This window comes from Oncorhynchus masou, chromosome 15 (assembly GCF_036934945.1).
Source record: "Oncorhynchus masou masou isolate Uvic2021 chromosome 15, UVic_Omas_1.1, whole genome shotgun sequence".
In the NCBI taxonomy this organism is placed as follows: domain Eukaryota; kingdom Metazoa; phylum Chordata; class Actinopteri; order Salmoniformes; family Salmonidae; genus Oncorhynchus; species Oncorhynchus masou.
Genome location: NC_088226.1, coordinates 72,600,116 through 72,627,608, shown reverse-complemented (window position 1 = coordinate 72,627,608; position 27,493 = coordinate 72,600,116). Strand labels below are relative to the sequence as shown.

Sequence of the window (27,493 nt, the reverse complement as noted above, 5' to 3'; positions counted from 1 at the left end):
GTCCTGCGTGGCTTCCTGTGTTGTGTCCTGCGTAGCTTCCTGTGTTGTGTCCTGCGTAGCTTCCTGTGTTGTGTCCTGCATAGCTTCCTGTGTTGTGTCCTGCGTAGCTTCCTGTGTTGTGTCCCCTGTGTGGCTTCCTGTGTGTGTCCTGCATAGCTTCCTGTGTTGTGCCCTGCATAGCTTCCTGTGTTGTGTCCTGCATAGCTTCCTGTGTGTGTCCTGCATAACTTCCTGTGTGTGTCCTGCGTAGCTTCCTGTGTTGTGTCCTGCATAGCTTCCTGTGTGTGTCCTGCGTAGCTTCCTGTGTTGTGTCCTGCATAGCTTCCTGTGTTGTGTCCTGCATAGTTTCCTGTGTTGTGTCCTGCATAGCTTCCTGTGTGTGTCCTGCATAGCTTCCTGTGTGTGTCCTGCGTAGCTTCCTGTGTTGTGTCCTACGTGGCTTCCTGTGTTGTGTCCTGCATAGCTTCCTGTGTTGTGTCCTGCGTGGCTTCCTGTGTTGTGTCCTGCATGGCTTCCTGTGTTGTGTCCTGCATAGCTTCCTGTGTGTGTCCTGCATAGCTTCCTGTGTTGTGTCCTGCGTGGCTTCCTGTGTTGTGTCCTGCATGGCTTCCTGTGTTGTGTCCTGCATGGCTTCCTGTGTTGTGTCCTGCGTGGCTTCCTGTGTTGTGTCCTGCGTGGCTTCCTGTGTTGTGTCCTGCGTGGCTTCCTGTGTTGTGTCCTGCATAGCTTCCTGTGTTGTGTCCTACGTGGCTTCCTGTGTTGTGTCCTACGTGGCTTCCTGTGTTGTGTCCTGCATAGCTTCCTGTGTTGTGTCCTGCATAGCTTCCTGTTTGTGTGTCCTGCGTGGCTTCCTGTGTGTGTCCTGCATAGCTTCCTGTGTTGTGTCCTGCATAGCTTCCTGTGTTGTGTCCTGCATAGCTTCCTGTGTTGTGTCCTGCGTAGCTTCCTGTGTTGTGTCCTGCATAGCTTCCTGTGTTGTGTCCTGCGTGGCTTCCTGTGTTGTGTCCTGCATAGCTTCCTGTGTTGTGTCCTGCGTGGCTTCCTGTTTGTGTGTCCTGCGTAGCTTCCTGTGTTGTGTCCTGCGTAGCTTCCTGTGTTGTGTCCTGCGTAGCTTCCTGTGTGTGTCCTGCGTGGCTTCCTGTGTTGTGTCCTACATAGCTTCCTATGTTGTGTCCTGCGTGGCTTCCTGTGTTGTGTCCTGCGTGGCTTCCTGTGTTGTGTCCTGCGTGGCTTCCTGTGTTGTGTCCTGCGTAGCTTCCTGTGTGTGTGTCCTGCATAGCTTCCTGTGTTGTGTCCCTACGTGGCTTCCTGTGTTGTGTCCTGCATAGCTTCCTGTGTTGTGTCCTGCATAGCTTCCTGTGTTGTGTCCTGCGTAGCTTCCTGTGTTGTGTCCTACGTGGCTTCCTGTGTTGTGTCCTGCGTAGCTTCCTGTGTTGTGTCCTGCTTAGCTTCCTGTGTGTGTCCTGCGTGGCTTCCTGTGTTGTGTCCTGCATGGCTTCCTGTGTTGTGTCCTGCGTAGCTTCCTGTGTGTGTCCTGCTTAGCTTCCTGTGTTGTGTCCTGCATGGCTTCCTGTGTGTGTCCTGCATAGCTTCCTGTGTTGTGTCCTGCGTGGCTTCCTGTGTTGTGTCCTGCATAGCTTCCTGTGTTGTGTCCTGCATAGCTTCCTGTGTGTGTGTCCTGCATAGCTTCCTGTGTTGTGTCCTGCGTAGCTTCCTGTGTTGTGTCCTGCTTAGCTTCCTGTGTGTGTCCTGCGTGGCTTCCTGTGTTGTGTCCTGCATAGCTTCCTGTGTTGTGTCCTGCATAGCTTCCTGTGTTGTGTCCTGCATAGCTTCCTGTGTTGTGTCCTGCGTGGCTTCCTGTGTGTGTGTCCTGCGTAGCTTCCTGTGTGTGTCCTGCGTGGCTTCCTGTGTGTGTCCTGCGTAGCTTCCTGTGTTGTGTCCTGCGTGGCTTCCTGTGTGTGTGTCCTGCGTAGCTTCCTGTGTGTCCTGCGTGGCTTCCTGTGTGTGTCCTGCGTAGCTTCCTGTGTTGTGCCCTGCGTGGCTTCCTGTGTTGTGTCCTGCATAGCTTCCTGTGTGTGTCCTGCGTGGCTTCCTGTGTTGTGTCCTGCGTGGCTTCCTGTGTTGTGTCCTGCGTGGCTTCCTGTGTTGTGTCCTGCATGGCTTCCTGTGTTGTGTCCTGCATAGCTTCCTGTGTTGTGTCCTGCGTGGCTTCCTGTGTTGTGTCCTACGTGGCTTCCTGTGTTGTGTCCTATGTGGCTTCCTGTGTTGTGTCCTACGTAGCTTCCTGTTTGTGTGTCCTGCATAGCTTCCTGTGTTGTGTCCTGCGTGGCTTCCTGTGTTGTGTCCTGCATAGCTTCCTGTGTTGTGTCCTGCGTGGCTTCCTGTTTGTGTGTCCTGCGTAGCTTCCTGTGTTGTGTCCTGCGTAGCTTCCTGTGTTGTGTCCTGCGTAGCTTCCTGTGTGTGTCCTGCGTGGCTTCCTGTGTTGTGTCCTGCATAGCTTCCTGTGTTGTGTCCTGCGTGGCTTCCTGTGTTGTGTCCTGCATAGCTTCCTGTGTTGTGTCCTGCGTGGCTTCCTGTTTGTGTGTCCTGCGTAGCTTCCTGTGTTGTGTCCTGCGTAGCTTCCTGTGTTGTGTCCTGCGTAGCTTCCTGTGTGTGTCCTGCGTGGCTTCCTGTGTTGTGTCCTACGTAGCTTCCTATGTTGTGTCCTGCGTGGCTTCCTGTGTTGTGTCCTGCGTGGCTTCCTGTGTTGTGTCCTGCGTGGCTTCCTGTGTTGTGTCCTGCGTAGCTTCCTGTGTGTGTGTCCTGCATAGCTTCCTGTGTTGTGTCCTACGTGGCTTCCTGTGTTGTGTCCTGCATAGCTTCCTGTGTTGTGTCCTGCATAGCTTCCTGTGTTGTGTCCTGCGTAGCTTCCTGTGTTGTGTCCTACGTGGCTTCCTGTGTTGTGTCCTGCGTAGCTTCCTGTGTTGTGTCCTGCTTAGCTTCCTGTGTGTGTCCTGCGTGGCTTCCTGTGTTGTGTCCTGCATGGCTTCCTGTGTTGTGTCCTGCGTAGCTTCCTGTGTGTGTCCTGCTTAGCTTCCTGTGTTGTGTCCTGCATGGCTTCCTGTGTGTGTCCTGCATAGCTTCCTGTGTTGTGTCCTGCGTGGCTTCCTGTGTTGTGTCCTGCATAGCTTCCTGTGTTGTGTCCTGCATAGCTTCCTGTGTGTGTGTCCTGCATAGCTTCCTGTGTTGTGTCCTGCGTAGCTTCCTGTGTTGTGTCCTGCTTAGCTTCCTGTGTGTGTCCTGCGTGGCTTCCTGTGTTGTGTCCTGCATAGCTTCCTGTGTTGTGTCCTGCATAGCTTCCTGTGTTGTGTCCTGCATAGCTTCCTGTGTTGTGTCCTGCGTGGCTTCCTGTGTGTGTGTCCTGCGTAGCTTCCTGTGTGTGTCCTGCGTGGCTTCCTGTGTGTGTCCTGCGTAGCTTCCTGTGTTGTGTCCTGCGTGGCTTCCTGTGTGTGTGTCCTGCGTAGCTTCCTGTGTGTGTCCTGCGTGGCTTCCTGTGTGTGTCCTGCGTAGCTTCCTGTGTTGTGCCCTGCGTGGCTTCCTGTGTTGTGTCCTGCATAGCTTCCTGTGTGTGTCCTGCGTGGCTTCCTGTGTTGTGTCCTGCGTGGCTTCCTGTGTTGTGTCCTGCGTGGCTTCCTGTGTTGTGTCCTGCATGGCTTCCTGTGTTGTGTCCTGCATAGCTTCCTGTGTTGTGTCCTGCGTGGCTTCCTGTGTTGTGTCCTACGTGGCTTCCTGTGTTGTGTCCTATGTGGCTTCCTGTGTTGTGTCCTACGTAGCTTCCTGTTTGTGTGTCCTGCATAGCTTCCTGTGTTGTGTCCTGCGTGGCTTCCTGTGTTGTGTCCTGCATAGCTTCCTGTGTTGTGTCCTGCGTGGCTTCCTGTTTGTGTGTCCTGCGTAGCTTCCTGTGTTGTGTCCTGCGTAGGTTCCTGTGTTGTGTCCTGCGTAGCTTCCTGTGTGTGTCCTGCGTGGCTTCCTGTGTTGTGTCCTGCGTAGCTTCCTGTGTTGTGTCCTGCTTAGCTTCCTGTGTGTGTCCTGCGTGGCTTCCTGTGTTGTGTCCTGCATGGCTTCCTGTGTTGTGTCCTGCGTAGCTTCCTGTGTGTGTCCTGCTTAGCTTCCTGTGTTGTGTCCTGCATGGCTTCCTGTGTGTGTCCTGCATAGCTTCCTGTGTTGTGTCCTGCGTGGCTTCCTGTGTTGTGTCCTGCATAGCTTCCTGTGTTGTGTCCTGCATAGCTTCCTGTGTGTGTGTCCTGCATAGCTTCCTGTGTTGTGTCCTGCGTGGCTTCCTGTGTTGTGTCCTGCGTGGCTTCCTGTTTGTGTGTCCTGCGTAGCTTCCTGTGTTGTGTCCTGCGTAGCTTCCTGTGTGTGTCCTGCGTGGCTTCCTGTGTTGTGTCCTACGTAGCTTCCTATGTTGTGTCCTGCGTGGCTTTCTGTGTTGTGTCCTGCGTGGCTTCCTGTGTTGTGTCCTGCATAGCTTCCTGTGTTGTGTCCTGCGTAGCTTCCTGTGTTGTGTCCTACATAGCTTCCTGTGTTGTGTCCTGCATAGCTTCCTGTGTGTGTGTCCTGCATAGCTTCCTGTGTTGTGTCCTGCATAGCTTCCTGTGTTGTGTCCTGCGTAGCTTCCTGTGTTGTGTCCTGCGTGGCTTCCTGTGTTGTGTCCTGCATAGCTTCCTGTGTTGTATCCTGCATAGCTTCCTGTGTTGTGTCCTGCGTGGCTTCCTGTGTGTGTCCTGCGTAGCTTCCTGTGTTGTGTCCTGCGTGGCTTCCTGTGTTGTGTCCTGCGTGGCTTCCTGTGTTGTGTCCTGCATAGCTTCCTGTGTTGTATCCTGCATAGCTTCCTGTGTTGTGTCCTGCGTGGCTTCCTGTGTGTGTCCTGCGTAGCTTCCTGTGTTGTGTCCTGCGTGGCTTCCTGTGTTGTGTCCTGCGTAGCTTCCTGTGTTGTGTCCTGCATAGCTTCCTGTGTTGTGTCCTGCGTGGCTTCCTGTGTGTGTCCTGCGTAGCTTCCTGTGTGTGTGTCCTGCGTAGCTTCCTGTGTGTGTGTCCTGCGTAGCTTCCTGTGTGTGTGTCCTGCGTAGCTTCCTGTGTTGTGTCCTGCGTAGCTTCCTGTGTTGTGTCCTGCGTGGCTTCCTGTGTTGTGTCCTGCGTGGCTTCCTGTGTTGTGTCCTGCGTAGCTTCCTGTGTTGTGTCCTGCGTGGCTTCCTGTGTTGTGTCCTGCGTAGCTTCCTGTGTTGTGTCCTGCATAGCTTCCTGTGTGTGTCCTGCATAGCTTCCTGTGTGTGTCCTGCATAGCTTCCTGTGTTGTGTCCTGCGTGGCTTCCTGTGTTGTCTCCTGCATAGCTTCCTGTGTTGTGTCCTGCGTGGCTTCCTGTGTTGTCTCCTGCATAGCTTCCTGTGTGTGTGTCCTGCGTAGCTTCCTGTGTTGTGTCCTGCGTGGCTTCCTGTTTGTGTGTCCTGCGTGGCTTCCTGTGTTGTGTCCTGCGTGGCTTCCTGTTTGTGTGTCCTGCGTGGCTTCCTGTGTTGTGTCCTGCATAGCTTCCTGTGTTGTGTCCTGCGTGGCTTCCTGTGTTGTGTCCTGCGTGGCTTCCTGTGTGTGTCCTGCATAGCTTCCTGTGTTGTGTCCTGCATAGCTTCCTGTGTTGTGTCCTGCGTGGCTTCCTGTGTTGTGTCCTGCGTGGCTTCCTGTGTTGTGTCCTGCATAGCTTCCTGTGTTGTGTCCTGCATAGCTTCCTGTGTTGTGTCCTGCGTGGCTTCCTGTGTTGTGTCCTGCATAGCTTCCTGTGTTGTGTCCTGCATAGCTTCCTGTGTTGTGTCCTGCATAGCTTCCTGTGTTGTGTCCTGCGTGGCTTCCTGTTTGTGTGTCCTGCATAGCTTCCTGCTTAGATGTTGTTATATCAGACTGGACGTTACTCAGAGCTGTTGTTATATCAGACAGGACGTTAATGAGAGCTGTTGTTATGTCAGACAGGACGTTACTCAGAGCTGTTGTTATGTCAGACAGGACGTTACTCAGAGCTGTTGTTATATCAGACAGGACGTTACTCAGAGCTGTTGTTATATCAGACAGGACGTTACTGAGAGCTGTTGTTATATCAGACAGGACGTTACTCAGAGCTGTTGTTATGTCAGACAGGACGTTACTCAGAGCTGTTGTTATATCTGACAGGACGTTACTCAGAGCTGTTGTTATGTCAGACAGGACGTTACTCAGAGCTGTTGTTATATCAGACAGGACGTTACTCAGAGCTGTTGTTATATCAGACAGGGCGTTACTCAGAGCTGTTGTTATGTCAGACAGGGCGTTACTCAGAGCTGTTGTTATATCAGACAGGGCGTTAATGAGAGCTGTTGTTATATCAGACAGGGCGTTACTCAGAGCTGTTGTTATATCAGACAGGGCGTCACTCAGAGCTGTTGTTATATCAGACAGGCGTTACTCAGAGCTGTTGTTATATCTGACAGGACGTCACTCAGAGCTGTTGTTATATCAGACAGGCGTTACTCAGAGCTGTTGTTATATCAGACAGGACGTTACTCAGAGCTGTTGTTATGTCAGACAGGACGTTACTCAGAGCTGTTGTTATATCAGACAGGACGTTACTCAGAGCTGTTGTTATATCTGACAGGACGTTACTCAGAGCTGTTGTTATGTCAGACAGGACGTTACTGAGAGCTGTTGTTATATCAGACAGGACGTTACTCAGAGCTGTTGTTATGTCAGACAGGACGTTACTCAGAGCTGTTGTTATATCAGACAGGACGTTACTGAGAGCTGTTGTTATGTCAGACAGGACGTTACTCAGAGCTGTTGTTATATCAGACAGGACGTTACTCAGAGCTGTTGTTATATCAGACAGGGCGTTACTCAGAGCTGTTGTTATATCAGACAGGACGTTACTCAGAGCTGTTGTTATATCAGACAGGACGTTACTCAGAGCTGTTGTTATATCAGACAGGACGTTACTCAGAGCTGTTGTTATATCTGACAGGACGTTACATTGAGCTGTTGTTATATCAGACAGGACGTTACTCAGAGCTGTTGTTATATCAGACAGGACGTTACTCAGAGCTGTTGTTATATCAGACAGGACGTTACTCAGAGCTGTTGTTATATCAGACAGGACGTTACTCAGAGCTGTTGTTATATCAGACAGGACGCTACTCAGAGCTGTTGTTATATCTGACAGGACGTTACTCAGAGCTGTTGTTATGTCAGACAGGACGCTACTCAGAGCTGTTGTTATATCAGACAGGACGTTACTCAGAGCTGTTGTTATATCAGACAGGGCGTTACTCAGAGCTGTTGTTATATCAGACAGGGCGTTACTGAGAGCTGTTGTTATGTCAGACAGGGCGTTACTCAGAGCTGTTGTTATGTCAGACAGGGCGTTACTCAGAGCTGTTGTTGTATCAGACAGGGCGTTACTCAGAGCTGTTGTTATGTCAGACAGGGCGTTACTCAGAGCTGTTGTTATATCAGACAGGACGTTACTCAGAGCTGTTGTTATATCAGACAGGACGTCACTCAGAGCTGTTGTTATATCAGACAGGGCGTTACTCAGAGCTGTTGTTATGTCAGACAGGGCGTTACTCAGAGCTGTTGTTATATCAGACAGGACGTTACTCAGAGCTGTTGTTATGTCAGACAGGGCGTTACTCAGAGCTGTTGTTATGTCAGACAGGGCGTTACTCAGAGCTGTTGTTATGTCAGACAGGGCGTTAATGATAGCTGTTGTTATGTCAGACAGGACGTTACTCAGAGCTGTTGTTATATCAGACAGGACGTTACTCAGAGCTGTTGTTATGTCAGACAGGACGTTAATGAGAGCTGTTGTTATGTCAGACAGGACGTTACTCAGAGCTGTTGTTATATCAGACAGGACGTTACTCAGAGCTGTTGTTATATCAGACAGGACGTCACTCAGAGCTGTTGTTATGTCAGACAGGACGTTACTCAGAGCTGTTGTTATATCAGACAGGACGTCACTCAGAGCTGTTGTTATGTCAGACAGGACGTTACTCAGAGCTGTTGTTATATCAGACAGGACGTCACTCAGAGCTGTTGTTATATCAGACTGGATGTTACTCAGAGCTGTTGTTATGTCAGACAGGACGTTACTGAGAGCTGTTGTTATATCAGACAGGACGTTACTCAGAGCTGTTGTTATATCAGACAGGACGTTACTCAGAGCTGTTGTTATATCAGACTGGACGTTACTCAGAGCTGTTGTTATATCAGACTGGACGTTACTCAGAGCTGTTGTTATATCAGACAGGACGTTAATGAGAGCTGTTGTTATGTCAGACAGGACGTTACTCAGAGCTGTTGTTATGTCAGACAGGACGTTAATGAGAGCTGTTGTTATGTCAGACAGGACGTTACTCAGAGCTGTTGTTATGTCAGACAGGACGTTACTCAGAGCTGTTGTTATATCAGACAGGGCGTTACTCAGAGCTGTTGTTATGTCAGACAGGGCGTTACTCAGAGCTGTTGTTATATCAGACAGGGCGTTACTCAGAGCTGTTGTTATGTCAGACAGGGCGTTAATGAGAGCTGTTGTTATGTCAGACAGGGCGTTACTCAGAGCTGTTGTTATGTCAGACAGGACGTTACTCAGAGCTGTTGTTATGTCAGACAGGGCGTTAATGAGAGCTGTTGTTATGTCAGACAGGGCGTTACTCAGAGCTGTTGTTATATCAGACAGGGCGTTAATGAGAGCTGTTGTTATGTCAGACAGGGCGTTACTCAGAGCTGTTGTTATGTCAGACAGGGCGTTAATGAGAGCTGTTGTTATGTCAGACAGGGCGTTACTCAGAGCTGTTGTTATGTCAGACAGGGCGTTACTCAGAGCTGTTGTTATATCAGACAGGGCGTTACTCAGAGCTGTTGTTATATCAGACAGGGCGTTACTCAGAGCTGTTGTTATGTCAGACAGGGCGTTACTCAGAGCTGTTGTTATATCAGACAGGGACGTTACTCAGAGCTGTTGTTATGTCAGACAGGGCGTTACTCAGAGCTGTTGTTATGTCAGACAGGGCGTTACTGAGAGCTGTTGTTATATCAGACAGGACGTTACTCAGAGCTGTTGTTATATCTGACAGGACGTTACTCAGAGCTGTTGTTATGTCAGACAGGACGTTACTCAGAGCTGTTGTTATATCAGACAGGACGTCACTCAGAGCTGTTGTTATATCAGACTGGACGTTACTCAGAGCTGTTGTTATATCAGACAGGACGTTACTCAGAGCTGTTGTTATATCAGACAGGACGTTACTCAGAGCTGTTGTTATATCTGACAGCACGTTACTCAGAGCTGTTGTTATGTCAGACAGGACGTTACTCAGAGCTGTTGTTATATCAGACAGGACGTTACTGAGAGCTGTTGTTATGTCAGACTGGACGTTACTCAGAGCTGTTGTTATATCTGACAGCACGTTACTCAGAGCTGTTGTTATGTCAGACAGGACGTTACTCAGAGCTGTTGTTATATCAGACAGGACGCTACTCAGAGCTGTTGTTATATCTGACAGGACGTTACTCAGAGCTGTTGTTATATCAGACAGGACGTTACTCAGAGCTGTTGTTATGTCAGACAGGACGTTACTCAGAGCTGTTGTTATATCAGACAGGACGTTACTCAGAGCTGTTGTTATATCTGACAGGACGTTACTCAGAGCTGTTGTTATATCAGACAGGACGTTACTCAGAGCTGTTGTTATATCAGACAGGACGTTACTCAGAGCTGTTGTTATATCAGACAGGACGTTACTCAGAGCTGTTGTTATGTCAGACAGGACGTTACTCAGAGCTGTTGTTATGTCAGACAGGACGTTACTCAGAGCTGTTGTTATGTCAGACAGGACGTTAATGAGAGCTGTTGTTATGTCAGACAGGACGTTACTCAGAGCTGTTGTTATGTCAGACAGGACGTTACTCAGAGCTGTTGTTATGTCAGACAGGACGTTACTCAGAGCTGTTGTTATGTCAGACAGGACGTTAATGAGAGCTGTTGTTATGTCAGACAGGACGTTAATGAGAGCTGTTGTTATGTCAGACAGGACGTTACTCAGAGCTGTTGTTATATCTGACAGGACGTTACTCAGAGCTGTTGTTATATCTGACAGGACGTTACTCAGAGCTGGGGATGTCTGTGGTTTCTGTATGGGTGTGTGAGGGGGGGGGGGGGTAGTTGAAATGTGGATGCAAAGTGAATCAGCTACTGACCAAAAGCCCTGAGCCGTGTTCAAGAAACAGTCTTTACTCTTTCCTCGTCGGCACTTTTGTAGTTCTGAGAGTACTGCTTGGATAGGTTTACATTACATTTAAGTCATTTGGCAGATGCTCTTATCTATCCTAGGTATTCCTTAAAGAGGTAGGTGTCAGTGATATGGTAGATGTCCCATCTGATCTCAGTTCCATTGGGCCATCTTATCTAGAGGGCATTCAGTTCCATTGGGCCATCTTATCTAGAGGGCATTCTGTTCCATTGGGCCATCTTATCTAGAGGGCATTCTGTTCCATTGGGCCATCTTATCTAGAGGGCATTCAGTTCCATTGGGCCATCTTATCTAGAGGGCATTCAGTTCCTTTGGGCCATCTTACCTAGAGGGCATTCAGTTCCATTGGGCCATCTTATCTAGAGGGCATTCAGTTCCATTGGGCCATCTTACCTAGAGGGCGTTCAGTTCCATTGGGCCATCTTACCTAGAGGGCATTCTGTTCCATTGGGCCATCTTGTCTAGAGGGCATTCAGTTCCATTGGGCCATCATATCTAGAGGGCATTCAGTTCCATTGGGCCATCTAAAAGATTATATGTGACATTCACCAGGTTGCTTGCATTTCAAAAGAGAGTTCAGCACTGTGGTGGCCAGAGAGTTCAGCTCTGTGGTGGTCAGTGAGTTCAGCTCTGTGGTGGCCAGAGAGTTCAGCTCTGTGGTGGCCAGAGAGTTCAGCTCTGTGGTGGCCAGTGAGTTCAGCTCTGTGGTGGCCAGAGAGTTCAGCTCTGTGGTGGCCAGAGAGTTCAGCTCTGTGGTTGCCAGAGAGTTCAGCTCTGTGGTGGCCAGTAGGTTCAGCTCTGTGGTGGCCAGAGAGTTCAGCTCTGTGGTGGCCAGAGAGTTCAGCTCTCTGATGGCCAGAGAGTTCAGCACTGTGGTGGCCAGAGAGTTCAGCACTGTGGTGGCCAGAGAGTTCAGCTCTGTGGTGGCCAGAGAGTTCAGCACTGTGGTGGCCAGAGAGTTCAGCACTGTGGTGGCCAGAGAGTTCAGCTCTGTGGTGGCCAGAGAGTTCAGCTCTGTGGTGGCCAGAGAGTTCAGCTCTGTGGTGGCCAGAGAGTTCAGCACTGTGGTGGCCAGAGAGTTCAGCTCTGTGGTGGCCAGAGAGTTCAGCTCTGTGGTGGCCAGAGAGTTCAGCACTGTGGTGGCCAGAGAGTTCAGCTCTGTGGTGGCCAGAGAGTTCAGCTCTGTGGTGGCCAGAGAGTTCAGCACTGTGGTGGCCAGAGAGTTCAGCTCTGTGGTGGCCAGAGAGTTCAGCACTGTGGTGGCCAGAGAGTTCAGCACTGTGGTGGCCAGAGAGTTCAGCTCTGTGGTGGCCAGAGAGTTCAGCTCTGTGGTGGCCAGAGAGTTCAGCTCTGTGGTGGCCAGAGAGTTCAGCTCTGTGGTGGCCAGAGAGTTCAGCTCTGTGGTGGCCAGAGAGTTCAGCACTGTGGTGGCCAGAGAGTTCAGCTCTGTGGTGGCCAGATAGTTCAGCACTGTGGTGGCCAGAGAGTTCAGCTCTGTGGTGGCCAGAGAGTTCAGCTCTGTGGTGGCCAGAGAGTTCAGCACTGTGGTGGCCAGAGAGTTCAGCTCTGTGGTGGCCAGAGAGTTCAGCTCTGTGGTGGCCAGAGATTTCAGCTCTGTGGTGGCCAGAGAATTCAGCACTGTGGTGGCCAGAGAGTTCAGCTCTGTGGTGGCCAGAGAGTTCAGCTCTGTGGTGGCCAGAGAGTTCAGCTCTGTGGTGGCCAGAGAGTTCAGCTCTGTGGTGGCCAGAGAGTTCAGCACTGTGGTGGCCAGAGAGTTCAGCTCTGTGGTGGCCAGAGAGTTCAGCTCTGTGGTGGCCAGAGAGTTCAGCACTGTGGTGGCCAGAGAGTTCAGCTCTGTGGTGGCCAGAGAGTTCAGCACTGTGGTGGCCAGAGAATTCAGCTCTGTGGTGGCCAGAGAGTTCAGCTCTGTGGTGGCCAGAGAGTTCAGCTCTGTGGTGGCCAGAGAGTTCAGCACTGTGGTGGCCAGAGAGTTCAGCTCTGTGGTGGCCAGAGAGTTCAGCACTGTGGTGGCCAGAGAGTTCAGCTCTGTGGTGGCCAGAGAGTTCAGCTCTGTGGTGGCCAGAGAGTTCAGCACTGTGGTGGCCAGAGAGTTCAGCTCTGTGGTGGCCAGAGAGTTCAGCACTGTGGTGGCCAGAAAATTCAGCTCTGTGGTGGCCAGAGAGTTCAGCTCTGTGGTGGCCAGAGAGTTCAGCTCTGTGGTGGCCAGAGAGTTCAGCTCTGTGGTTGCCAGAGAGTTCAGCACTGTGGTGGCCAGTGAGTTCAGCTCTGTGGTGGCCAGAGAGTTCAGCTCTGTGGTGGCCAGAGAGTTCAGCACTGTGGTGGCCAGAGAGTTCAGCTCTGTGGTGGCCAGAGAGTTCAGCTCTGTGGTGGCCAGAGAGTTCAGCACTGTGGTGGACAGAGAGTTCAGCTCTGTGGTGGCCAGTAAGTTCAGCACTGTGGTGGCCAGAGAGTTCAGCTCTGTGGTGGCCAGAGAATTCAGCTCTGTGGTGGCCAGAGAGTTCAGCTCTGTGGTGGCCAGAGAGTTCAGCTCTGTGGTGGCCAGAGAATTCAGCTCTGTGGTGGCCAGAGAATTCAGCTCTGTGGTGGCCAGAGAATTCAGCTCTGTGGTGGCCAGAGAGTTCAGCTCTGTGGTGGCCAGAGATTTCAGCTCTGTGGTGGCCAGAGAGTTCAGCTCTGTGGTGGCCAGAGAGTTCAGCACTGTGGTGGCCAGAGAGTTCAGCTCTGTGGTGGCCAGAGAGTTCAGCTCTGTGGTGGCCAAAGAGTTCAGCACTGTGGTGGCCAGAGAGTTCAGCTCTGTGGTGGCCAGAGAATTCAGCTCTGTGGTGGCCAGAGAGTTGAGCTCTGTGGTGGAGTTTTGACAGCCGTCTGATTTAGGGATTAACCCTGGACTTCTCGAGTGTTTTTTCTTCTGGTAGTTGGTAAGGAGGCGGTGCCACAACAATTTACATTTACATTACATTTACGTAATTTAGCAGACGCTCTTATCCAGAGCGACTTACAAATTGGTGAATTCACCTTCTGACATCCAGTGGAACAGCCACTTTACAATAGTGCATCATTTAAGGGGGGGTGAGAAGGATTACTTTATCCTATCCTAGGTATTCCTTAAAGAGGTGGGGTTTCAGGTGTCTCCGGAAGGTGGTGATTGACTCCGCTGTCCTGGCGTCGTGAGGGAGTTTGTTCCACCATTGGGGGGCCAGAGCAGCGAACAGTTTTGACTGGGCTGAGCGGGAACTGTACTTCCTCAGTGGTAGGGAGGCGAGCAGGCCAGAGGTGGATGAACGCAGTGCCCTTGTTTGGGTGTAGGGCCTGATCAGAGCCTGGAGGTACTGCGGTGCCGTTCCCCTCACAGCTCCGTAGGCAAGCACCATGGTCTTGTAGCGGATGCGAGCTTCAACTGGAAGCCAGTGGAGAGAGCGGAGGAGCGGGGTGACGTGAGAGAACTTGGGAAGGTTGAACACCAGACGGGTTGATACAGTCAGCAATTAACAGCGGGATGACGGATTAAAACAGCCTGTTCTCCTTGTTCGCCTGGTGACCCCGAGTCAAGCCGTTTTCTGTACCTCAGTTCCAGCAAACCGCTCCCCTTTTGTTCAGAAAAGTGGGTCTGTACACTTTGCAGGGACGATGACAGACCTTTTGAAGAGCTCCTTGTCACTGGTTGATCCTGAATACGGTGGCGAGATGAACGTGACACTAACTGTTATGCTGCTCCCTGATAGCTCCTCGTTGGCTGCAATGCCTATCATCCCCTTCATGACGGTGTCTGGCTCTTTAGCCCTAAAGGAGTAGGGATGACGGTGTCGGGCTCTTTAGCCCTAGAGGAGTAGGGATGACGGTGTCTGGCTCTTTAGCTCTAGAGGAGTAGGGATGACGGTGTCTGGCTCTTTAGCCCTAGAGGAGTAGGGATGACGGTGTCTGGCTCTTTAGCCCTAGAGGAGTAGGGATGACGGTGTCTGGCACTTTAGCCAAACCCTTCCCTAGCCCAGATGACGCTGGGACAATTGTGCGCCGCGCTATAGAACTCCCGATCAGGTCTGTTTGGGATCGAACCCGGGTTTGTAGTGACACTAGAACTGAGATGCGATGCTTTAGACCACTGCACCACTCGGGAGGCCCTCCCTTTTCATTTCTAGCCAGATGTAAAAAGTTCCTGTTTTGACTAAGTTATATAGAGTGGGTTAGGTCTGCTCTATACCAAATTAGCATAACACCTTAGACCTTTCCCTGCTTCACACCTGGTAGTGTGGTAGATGGCACTACCAGCTCTCTGTAACCTAGAGGGCAACCAGTGGGTCTGTCTCCTCTATATGTTTCTTGAACGATGACAATGTTAGTATTTCTTTGGTGAAGTCTGGGTTCCTGCTCTTTAGGCCAAAGGAAGATGAGCTTTCTCTGAAATCTGGGATAGTCTTGTCTCTCTCTGTCTCTGTCTCTGTCTCTGTCTCTCTCTCTCTCTCTCTCTCTCTCTCTCTCTCTCTCTCTCTCCCTCTCTCTGTCTCTCTCTGTCTCTCTCTCTCTCTGTCTCTCTCTCTCTGTCTCTCTGTCTCTCTCTCTCTACCTCTCTCTCTCTCTCTCTCTCTGTCTCTCTCTCTCCCTCTCTCTGTCTCTCTCTCTCTGTCTCTCTCTCTCTCTCTCTCTCTCTCTGTCTCTCTCTCTCTCTCTCTGTCTCTCTCTCTGTCTCTCTCTCTCTATCTCTCTCTCTCTGTCTCTCTCTGTCTCTCTCTCTCTCTCTCTGTCTCTCTCTCTCTCTCTCGCTCTCTCTCTCTCTCTCTCTGTCTCTCTCTCCCTCTCAATTCAATTCAATTCAAGGGGCTTTATTGGCATGGGAAACATGTGTTAACATTGCCAAAGCAAGTAAGGTATATAATATATAAAGTGAAATAAACAATAAAAATTAACAGTAGACATCACACATACAGAAGTTTCAAAACAATAAAGACATTTCAAATGTCATATTATATATATATACAGTGTTTTTACAATGTGCAAATGGTAAAGGACACAAGATAAAATAAATAAGCATAGATATGTGTTGTATTTACAATGGTGCGTGTTCTTCACTGGTTGCCCTTTTCTCGTGGCAACAGGTCACAAATCTTGCTGCTCTGATGGCACACTGTGGAATTTCACCCAGTAGATATGGGAGTTTTTCAAAATTGGATTTGTTTTCAAATTCTTTGTGGATCTGTGTAATCTGAGGGAAATATGTCTCTCTAATATGGTCATACATTGGTCATACATACCTCTCTCTCTCTCTATGTATGGTATATGTATGGTATATGTAATGTCTAGTATGGTATATGTAATATCTAGTATGGTATATATAATATGGTATATATAATATCTAGTATGGTATATGTAATGTCTAATATGGTATATGTAGTATGGTATATATAATATCTAGTATGGTATATGTAATATATAGTATGGTATATCTAATGTCTAATATGGTATATGTAATATCTAATATGGTATACATAATATCTAGTATGGTATATATAATATCTAGTATGGTATATATAATATCTATTATGGTATATGTAATATCTAATATGGTATATGTAATATCTAGTATGGTATATCTAATATCTAATATGGTATATGTAATATCTAGTATGGTATATCTAATATCTAATATGGTATATGTAATATCTAGTATGGTATATGTAATATCCAATATGGTATATATAATATCTAATATGGTATATATAATATCTAGTATGGTATATGTAATATCTAGTATGGTATATATATATGGTATATCTAATATCTAATATGGTATATGTAATATCTAGTATGGTATATGTAATATCTAATATGGTATATATACTATCTAATATGGTATATGTAATATCTAATATGGTATATGTAATATCTAATATGGTATATATAAAATCTAATATGGGTATATATAATATATAGTATGGTATATATAATATGGTGTATATAATATGTAATATGGTATATATAATATGGTATATATAATATCTAATATGGTATATGTAATATATAGTATGGTATATGTAATATCTAGTATGGTATATATAAAATCTAATATGGGTATATATAATATATAGTATGGTATATATAATATGGTGTATATAATATGTAATATGGTATATATAATATGGTATATATAATATCTAATATGGTATATGTAATATATAGTATGGTATATGTAATATCTAGTATGGTATATATAATATCTAATATGGTATATATAATATGGTATATATGGTATATATAATATGTAGTATGTAGTATGTAATATGTAGTATGGTATATTTACATTTACATTTACATTTAAGTCATTTAGCAGACGCTCTTATCCAGAGAATATCTAATATGGTATATATAATATATAATATGGTATATGTAATATCTAATATGGTATATATAATATCTAATATGGTATATATAATATCTAATATGGTATATATAATTGTAACAGCGTTCTTCGTTTGTCGCAAGAAAGTCGGACCGAAATGCAGCGTGTTGGTTACTCATGTTTTTTAATGAAGAAAAACGGAACGATACATGAAATAACTAATAAATACAAAAACAACAAACGGAACGTGAAACCTAAGTACAGCCTATCTGGTGAAACTACACAGAGACAGGAACAATCACCCACGAAATACACAGTGAAACCCAGGCTACCTAAATACGGTTCCCCATCAGAGACAACAAGAATCACCTGACTCTGATTGAGAACCGCCTCAGGCAGCCAAACCTAAACTAAACACACCCCTAATCAACCACAATCCCAATGCCTACAAAACCCCCAATACGACAACACAATAACATAAACCCATGTCACACCCTGGCCTGACCAACTAATGAACTAAAACACAAAATACTAAGACCAAGGCGTGACAATAATATGGTATATATTATATCTAATATGGTATATATATAGTATCTAATCTGGTATATATAATATCTGATATGGTATATATAATATATAATATTGTATATATAATATATAGTATGGTATATATAATATGGTATATATAATATGGTATATATAATATGGTATATATAATATGGTATATATAATATGGCATATATAATATGGTATATATAATATGGTATATATAATATGGTACATATAATATATAATATGGTATATATAATATGGTATATATAATATGGTATACTTAATATGGTATATGTAATATGGTATATATAATATCTAATATGGTATATGTAATATGGTATATCTAGTATGGTATATATAATATGGTAAATATAATATGGTATATATAATATCTAATATGGTATATATAATATCTAATATGGTATATATAATATGGTATATATAATATATAATATGGTATATATAATATGGTATACTTAATATGGTATATGTAATATGGTATATATAATATCTAATATGGTATATGTAATATGGTATATCTAGTACGGTATATATAATATGGTATATATAATATCTAATATGGTATTTATAATATGGTATATATAATATCTAATATGGTATATATAATATCTAATATGGTATATATAATATCTAATATGGTATATATAATATGGTATATACAATATCTAATATGGTATATATAATATGGTATATGTAATATGGTATATATAATATCTAATATGGTATATATGATATCTAATATGGTATATGTAATATGGTATATATAATATATAATATGGTATATATAATATCTAATATGGTATATATAATATAGTATATATAATATATAATATGGTATATATAATATGGTATATATAATATGGTATATATAATATGGTATATATAATATCTAATATGGTATATATAATATGGTATATATAATATGGTATATATAATATATAGCATGGTATATATAATATGGTATATATAATATAGTATATATAATATGGTATATAATACATAATATGGTATATATAATATGGTTTATATAATATGGTATATATAATATGGTATATATAATATATAATATGGTATATATAATATGGTATATATAATATGGTATATATAATATATAATATGGTATATATAATATATAATATGGTATATATAATATGGTATATATAATATGGTATATATAATACATAATATGGTATATATAATATGATATATATAATATGGTATATATAATATGGTATATATATAATATCTAATATGGTATATATAATATGGTATATATAATATATAATATGGTATATATAATATGTTATATATAATATATAATATGGTATATATAATATGGTATATATAATATCTAATATGGTATATATAATATGGTATATATAATATCTAATATGGTATATATAATATGGTATATATAATATCTAATATGGTATATATAATATGGTATATATAATATCTAATATGGTATATGTAATATGGTATATATAATATGGTATATATAATATATAATATGGTATATATAATATGGTATATATAATATAGTATATATAATATGGTATATAATACATAATATGGTATATATAATATGGTTTATATAATATGGTATATATAATATGGTATATATAATATATAATATGGTATATATAATATGGTATATATAATATGGTATATATAATATATAATATGGTATATATAATATGGTATATATAATATATAATATGGTATATATAATATGGTATATATAATATGGTATATATAATATGGTATATATAATATGGTATATATAATACATAATATGGTATATATAATATGGTATATATATAATATCTAATATGGTATATATAATATGGTATATATAATATATAATATGGTATATATAATATGTTATATATAATATATAATATGGTATATATAATATGGTATATATAATATCTAATATGGTATATATAATATGGTATATATAATATCTAATATGGTATATATAACATGGTATATATAATATCTAATATGGTATATATAATATGGTATATATAATATCTAATATGGTATATATAATATGGTATATATAATATCTAATATGGTATATATAATATGGTATATATAATATGGTATATATAATATCTAATATGGTATATATAATATGGTATATATAATATATAATATGGTATATATATAATATCTAATATGGTATATATAATATGGTATATGTAATATCTAATATGGTATATGTAATATGGTATATATAATATGGTATATATAATATATAATATGGTATATATAATATGGTATATATAATATCTAATATGGTATATATAATATCTAATATGTAATATCTAATATGGTATATATAATATGGTATATATAATATGGTATATATAATATCTAATATGGTATATATAATATGGTATATGTAATATCTAATATGGTATATATAATATGGTATATATAATATGGTATATGTAATATCTAATATGGTATATATAATATGGTATATATAATATGGTATATATAATATCTAATATGGTATATATAATATGGTATATGTAATATCTAATATGGTATATATAATATGGTATATATAATATGGTGTATGTAATACACTGTCAACACAGTCGACATTTTCAACATTGTCAACACTGTCACACTGTCAACACTGTCAACATTTTCAACATTGTCAACACTGTCACCACTGTCAACATTGTCACCACTGTCAACACTTTCAACATTTCAAATCAAATCAAATCAAATCTCATTTTATTTGTCACATACACATGGTTAGCAGATGTTAATGCGAGTGTAGCGAAATGCTTGTGCTTCTAGTTCCGACAATGCAGTAATAACCAACAAGTAATCTAACTAACAATTCCAAAACTACTGTCTTATACACACAAGTGTAGGGGGATAAAGAATATGTACATAAATATATATGAATGAGTGATGGTACAGAGCAGCATAGGCAAGATACAGTAGATGGTATCGAGTACAGTATATACATATGAGATGAGTATGTAAACAAAGTGGCATAGTTAAAGTGGCGAGTGATACATGTATTACATAAGGATGCAGTAGATGATATAGAGTACAGTATATACATATACATATGAGATGAATAGTGTAGGGTATGTAAACATTATATTAGGTAGCATTGTTTAAAGAGGCTAGTGATATATTTTACATCATTTCCCATCAATTCCCATTATTAAAGTGGCTGGAGTTGAGTCAGTGCTGCTGCGCCTTCTTCACGATGCTGTCTGTGTGGGTGGACCAATTCAGTTTGTCTGTGATGTTTACGCCGAGGAATTTAAAACTTGCTACTCTCTCCACTACTGTTCCATTGATGTGGATAGGGGGGGGGTGTTCCCTCTGCTGTTTCCTGAAGTCCACAATCATCTCCTTAGTTTTGTTGACGTTGAGTGTGAGGTTATTTTCCTGACACCACACTCCGAGGGCCCTCACCTCCTCCCTGTAGGCCGTCTCGTCTTTGTTGGTAATCAAGCCTACCACTGTTGTGTCGTCCGCAAACTTGATGATTGAGTTGGAGGCGTGCGTGGTCACGCAGTCGTGGGTGAACAGGGAGTACAGGAGAGGGCTCAGAACGCACCCTTGTGGGTTGTAGATGTTGTTGCCTACACTCACCACCTTGGGGCGGCCCGTCAGGAAGTCCAGTACCCAGTTGGACAGGGCGGGGTCGAGACCCAGGGTCTCGCGCTTGATGACGAGCTTGGAGGGTACTATGGTGTTAAATGCCGAGCTGTAGTCGATGAACAGCATTCTCACATAGGTATTCCTCTTGTCCAGATGGGTTAGGGCAGTGTGCAGTGTGGTTGAGATTGCATCGTCTGTGGACCTATTTGGGCGGTAATCAAATGGAAGTGGGTCTAGGGTGTCAGGTTGGGTGGAGGTGATATGGTCCTTGACTAGTCTCTCAAAGCACTTCATGATGAGGGAAGTGAGTGCTACGGGGCGGTAGTCGTTTAGCTCAGTTACCTTCGCTTTCTAGGGGACAGGAACAATGGTGGCCCTCTTGAAGCATGTGGGAACAGCAGACTGGTATAGGGATTGATTGAATATGTCCGTAAACACACCAGCCAGCTGGTCTGCTATGATATGGTATGTGTGTAAATATATTATATGATCCTGTGTGGCTCAGTTGGTTAGAGCGTGTCAATAACTAGGGTCCGGGGAGTGATTTCTTTAGGGACTAATTAAATGTGTTCACTCTGTACTACTCTACAGTACGTCTTAAGTTTGCATCTCTCTCTCTCTCCCTCCCTACCCACTCTCTCTCACTCCCTACCTCTCCCTCTCTCACTCTCTCCCTTCCCTCTATCCCCTCTCTCTCTCCCTCCCTCCTCCCTCTCTCCCTTCCTCCCTCTGTCTCTCCATCCCTCCCCCTCTCCCTCCCTCTCTCCCTCCTTCCCTGTCCCTCCCTCCTGCCCTCCCAGATGTTATTAAGTCTCCAGACATTTCCAAGTCTCTCCTAGTGTCATAGTTTTATAGTGTAATAGTGTTATAGTGTAGTAGTGTTATAGTGTTATAGTGTCATAGTGTCATAGTGTCATAGTGTCATAGTGTTATAGTGTCATAGTGTCATAGTGTTATAGTGTCATAGTGTTATAGTGTAATAGTGTCATAGTGTTATAGTGTAATAGTGTTATTGTGTAATAGTGTTATAGTGTCAGAGTGTTTTAGTGTCATAGTGTTATAGTGTCATAGTGTTATAGTGTAATAGTGTTATAGTGTCATAGTGTTATAGTGTCATAGTGTTATAGTGTCATAGTGTCATAGTGTCATAGTGTTATAGTGTTATAGTGTCATAGTGTCATAGTGTTATAGTGTCATAGTGTTATAGTGTAATAGTGTCATAGTGTTATAGTGTAATAGTGTTATTGTGTAATAGTGTTATAGTGTCAGAGTGTTTTAGTGTCATAGTGTTATAGTGTCATAGTGTTATAGTGTAATAGTGTTATAGTGTTATAGTGTCATAGTGTTATAGTGTCATAGTGTTATAGTGTCATAGTGTCATAGTGTCATAGTGTTATAGTGTCATAGTGTCATAGTGTTATAGTGTCATAGTGTTATAGTGTAATAGTGTCATAGTGTTATAGTGTAATAGTGTTATTGTGTAATAGTGTTATAGTGTCAGAGTGTTTTAGTGTCATAGTGTTATAGTGTCATAGTGTTATAGTGTAATAGTGTTATAGTGTTATAGTGTCATAGTGTTATAGTGTCATAGTGTTATAGTGTTATAGTGGCATAGTGTCATAGTGTCATAGTGTTATAGTGTCATAGTGTAGTAGTGTCATAGTGTCATAGTGTAATAGTGTAGTAGTGTCATAGTGTCATAATGTTATAGTGTTATAGTGTCATAGTGTAATAGTGTAGTAGTGTCATAGTGTCATAGTGTTATAGTGTTATAGTGTCATAGTGTAATAGTGTCATAGTGTCATAGTGTTATAGTGTTATAGTGTCATAGTGTCATAGTGTTATAGTGTTATAGTGTCATAGTGTTATAGTGTCATAGTGTCATAGTGTCATAGTGTTATAGTGTCGTAGTGTAATAGTGTTGTAGTGTTATAGTGTCATAGTGTCATAGTGTTATAGTGTCATAGTGTTATAGTGTCATAGTGTCATAGTGTTATAGTGTCATAGTGTCATAGTGTTATAGTGTCATAGTGTTATAGTGTTATAGTGTCATAGTGTCATAGTGTTATATTGTTATAGTGTCATAGTGTAATAGTGTCATAGTGTCATAGTGTTATAGTGTCATAGTGTCATAGTGTCATAGTGTTATAGTGTTATAGTGTCATAGTGTTATAGTGTTATAGTGTCATAGTGTAATAGTGTCATAGTGTTATAGTGTAATAGTGTCATAGTGTCATAGTGTCATAGTGTCATAGTGTCATAGTGTTATAGTGTCGTATTGTAATAGTGTTATAGTGTCATAGTGTAATAGTGTTGTAGTGTCATAGTGTTATAGTGTTATAGTGGCATAGTGTAATAGTGTCATAGTGTTATAGTGTTATAGTGTCATAGTGTAATAGTGTAGTAGTGTCATAGTGTCATAGTGTAGTAGTGGCATAGTGTCATAGTGTCATAGTGTTATAGTGTCATAGTGTAATAGTGTCATAGTGTTATAGTGTCGTAGTGTAATAGTGTTATAGTGTCATAGTGTAATAGTGTCATAGTGTTATAGTGTCATAGTGTAATAGTGTCATAGTGTCATAGTGTCATAGTGTTATAGTGTTATAGTGTCATAGTGTAATAGTGTCATAGTGTTATAGTGTTATAGTGGCTGGTCATTCGTTCTATCGGTTCGGTTGCAAGAGACATGTGTTGACTCATCAGGACCCTGTAGTTCAGAGGAGCTAGCCAACAGCTAACACAATCACTTCAAACTGAACCTGGAAAGACTGCAAACTAGCTGCACTTTGTTTCATTTTACCTTTTTTTCCATGTATATTTCTTTGTGTATATCCGTAAAGATTATGCCAGCTGTTTCATCATTTCAACTGGCTGAGAAATGCTGCCTGCAAGTTTGTCTCATCCCGACTCCTGACACGCTCATTACTATTATTAGTGACCCACCACACCAACATCCGGTGAAATTGCAGAGCGTGAAATTCAAAATACAAGAATCGTAATATTACACATTCATGAACATACAAGTGTCCGACATCATTTAAAATCTTAACTTCTTGTTAATCCAACACGCGTTGTCAGATTTCAACAAGGCTTTACGGCGAAAGCAGTCCATGTGATTATCTGAGGACATACAAAAGCATGAAAAACATTTTCCAAACCAGCAGAGGTGGTGGGGCGGCAGGGTAGCCTAGTGGTTAGAGCGTTGGTCTAGTAACCGGAAGGTTGCAAGTTCAAACCCCCGAGCTCACAAGGTACAAATCTGTCGTCCTGCCCCTGAACAGGCAGTTAACCCACTGTTCCTAGGCCATCATTGAAAATAAGAATTTGTTCTTAACTGACTTGCCTGGTTAAATAAAGGTAAGATTAAAAAATAAGAGGTATCCCAAAAGTCAGAAATAATAAACTTTCTCTCTCTCCTCCAGATGCCAGTGTGTCCCCAGACGTATCCAAGCAGAGCCAGTGGTGTCACATGGCCTACTGGGAACACCGTGAGCGCGTGGGCCGTCTCTACCCGGTCTACCACACCTCTGTCTCTGTCTTCTACGATCTACCTCAGGGGACAGGCTTCTGTCTGGGCCAGCTCAGCCTCCACGATAACCATCAACCCTGTTCCACAGACCATCCCCGCTTCAGTACCGTCCAGCGAACACGCGCCAAGATCGGTTACGGTATCCTCCTCAGTAAAGAACCGGACGGGGTGTGGGCCTATAACCGGAGTCAACACCCCATCTTTGTGAATTCCCCCACCCTAGATGTTCCTGGGAGCAGGAGTCTGGTGGTGAGGAAGGTCATGTCAGGATATTCTATCAGGGTGTTTGATTGGGAGAGATCCAGCATGTTGAGGAGCTTGCAGCACGCTGACCCTATAGAGCTGCTAGAGGGCCCCTATGATCCTAACAGTGTGAGGATTAGTTTCGCTAAGGGATGGGGCCCCTGCTATTCCAGACAGTTTATTACATCATGCCCCTGCTGGCTGGAGATACTGCTCAACACACACACATAATACAGAGAGAGATAGATAGAGAGAGAGATAGAATGAGAGAGAGAATGAGAGCAAGAGGTAGAGAGAATGAGAGAGAGAGAATGAGACAGAATGAGAGCAAGAGAGAGAGAGAATGAGACAGAGAGATAGAATGAGAGAAAGAGAGAGAGAATGAGACATATAGAGAGAGAGAGAATGAGACAGAGAGAGAGAGAGAGAACGAGACATATAGAGAGAGAGAGAACGAGACAGAGAGAGAGCGAGAGACTATACCACATTTCATCTACAGAGATTTAATATAAAGTTTTATATATTATATCAAACATATATATTATACTGTAAGTAAATATATTTTAGACTGTAAATAAATATATATTATACTGTAAATAAATATATATTATACTGTAAATAAATATATATTATACTGTAAAAACTGGCTCATGACAGTGTCATTATTTATGTGTGGACAAGAGGAAAGAAACAGAACTTGCACAATATACACTACCAGTCTACTACTAGTTATATACAGTACCAGTTTACTAGTTATATATAGTACCAGTCTACTACTAGTTATATACAGTACCAGTTTACTAGTTATATATAGTACCAGTCTACTACTAGTTATATACAGTACCAGTTTACTAGTTATATATAGTACCAGTCTACTACTAGTTATATACAGTACCAGTTTACTAGTTATATACACTACCAGTCTACTGGTTATATACAGTACCAGTCTACTAGTTATATATAGTACCAGTCTACTAGTTATATACACTACCAGTCTACTAGTTATATATAGTACCAGTCTACTAGTTATATACACTACCAGTCTACTAGTTATATATAGTACCAGTCTACTACTAGTTATATACAGTACCAGTTTACTAGTTATATATAGTACCAGTCTACTACTAGTTATATACAGTACCAGTTTACTAGTTATATATAGTACCAGTCTACTACTAGTTATATACAGTACCAGTTTACTAGTTATATACACTACCAGTCTACTGGTTATATACAGTACCAGTCTACTAGTTATATATAGTACCAGTCTACTAGTTATATACACTACCAGTCTACTAGTTATATATAGTACCAGTCTACTAGTTATATACACTACCAGTCTACTAGTTATATATAGTACCAGTCTACTAGTTATATATAGTACCAGTCTACTACTAGTTATATACAGTACCAGTCTACTAGTTATATATAGTACCAGTCTACTAGTTATATATAGTACCAGTCTACTAGTTATATACACTACCAGTCTACTAGTTATATATAGTACCAGTCTACTGGTTATATACAGTACCAGTCTACTAGTTATATACCCTACCAGTGTACTAGCTATATACAATATCAGTCTACTAGTTAGTGGGTTCAAGTCCAGGCTTTGTCTCAGTTGGCCAAGACCAGGAGACCCATGGGGTGGCGCACATTTGCCCAGCGTTGTCCGGGTCAGGGGAGGGTTTGTCCGGCAGGGATGTCCTTGTCCTATCGCGTACTAGCATCTCCTGTGGAGTGTTGGGGGCGCAGTGCACGCTGGGATCGCCAGCTGCAAGGTGTTCCATTGGTGTGGCTGGCTTCCTGGTTAATCGGGCCAAGAAGCAGTGCGGCTTGGTTGAGTTGTATTTCGGGGGACGCACGGCTCTCGACCTTCGCCTCTTTCAAGAGACTCCCGGGAGTCCATACAGGGCCTAAAACTCACCTAAAACCCTCACTAATTTTTACAGATGCACAGTTGACAGCATCCTGTCGGGCTTTATCACCGCCTGGTACGGCAACTGCACCGCCCACAACCGCAAGGCTCTCCAGAGGATGGTGTAGTCTGTCTAACGCATCACCGTGGGCAAACTACCCGCCCTCCTGGACACCTATAGCACCGATGTCACAGGAAGGCCAAAAATATTGTCAAGGACATCAACCACCCGAGCCACTCCCTGTTCCCCCGCTATCATCTAGCTGGCAAGGTCAGTACAGGTGTATCAAAGCTGGGACTGAAAAACAGCTTCTATCTCAAGGCCATCAGATTGTTAAACAGCCATCACTAGCACATTAGAGGCTGCTGCCATACATACAGACTTGAAATCATTGGTCACTTTAATAAATGGAACACTAGTCACTTTAATAATGTGCACATACAGTGCCTTGCGAAAGTATTCGGCCCCCTTGAACTTTGTGACCTTTTGCCACATTTCAGGCTTCAAACATAAAGATTTTTTTGTGAAGAATCAACAACAAGTGGGACACAATCATGAAGTGGAACGACATTTATTGATTATTTCAAACTTTCTTAACAAATCAAAAACGGAAAAATTGGGCGTGCAAAATTATTCAGCCCCTTTACTTTCAGTGCAGCAAACTCTCTCCAGAAGTTCAGTGAGGATCTCTGAATGATCCAATGTTGACCTAAATGACTAATGATGATAAATACAATCCACCTGTGTGTAATCAAGTCTCCGTATAAATGCACCTGCACTGTGATAGTCTCAGAGGTCCGTTAAAAGCGCAGAGAGCATCATGAAGAACAAGGAACACACCAGGCAGGTCCGAGATCCTGTTGTGAAGAAGTTTAAAGCCGGATTTGGATACAAAAAGATTTCCCAAGCTTTAAACATCCCAAG

At 42.9% G+C, this 27,493-nt stretch overlaps 1 protein-coding gene across 2 annotated transcripts in view; it reads left to right on the top strand.

The window, feature by feature from the left end:
• Window positions 1-25,280, top strand: part of smad6b (SMAD family member 6b) — a 70,765-nt gene extending 45,485 nt beyond the window's left edge. For both annotated transcript variants that reach the window (XM_064990205.1, XM_064990204.1), the window contains one exon: window positions 24,301-25,280. In XM_064990205.1, coding sequence (XP_064846277.1) covers window positions 24,301-24,881 — 581 coding nt within the window. In that variant the 3' untranslated portion in view covers window positions 24,882-25,280. The remainder of the gene's footprint in view (window positions 1-24,300) is intronic.
• The last annotated feature ends 2,213 nt before the right edge of the window (window positions 25,281-27,493 follow it).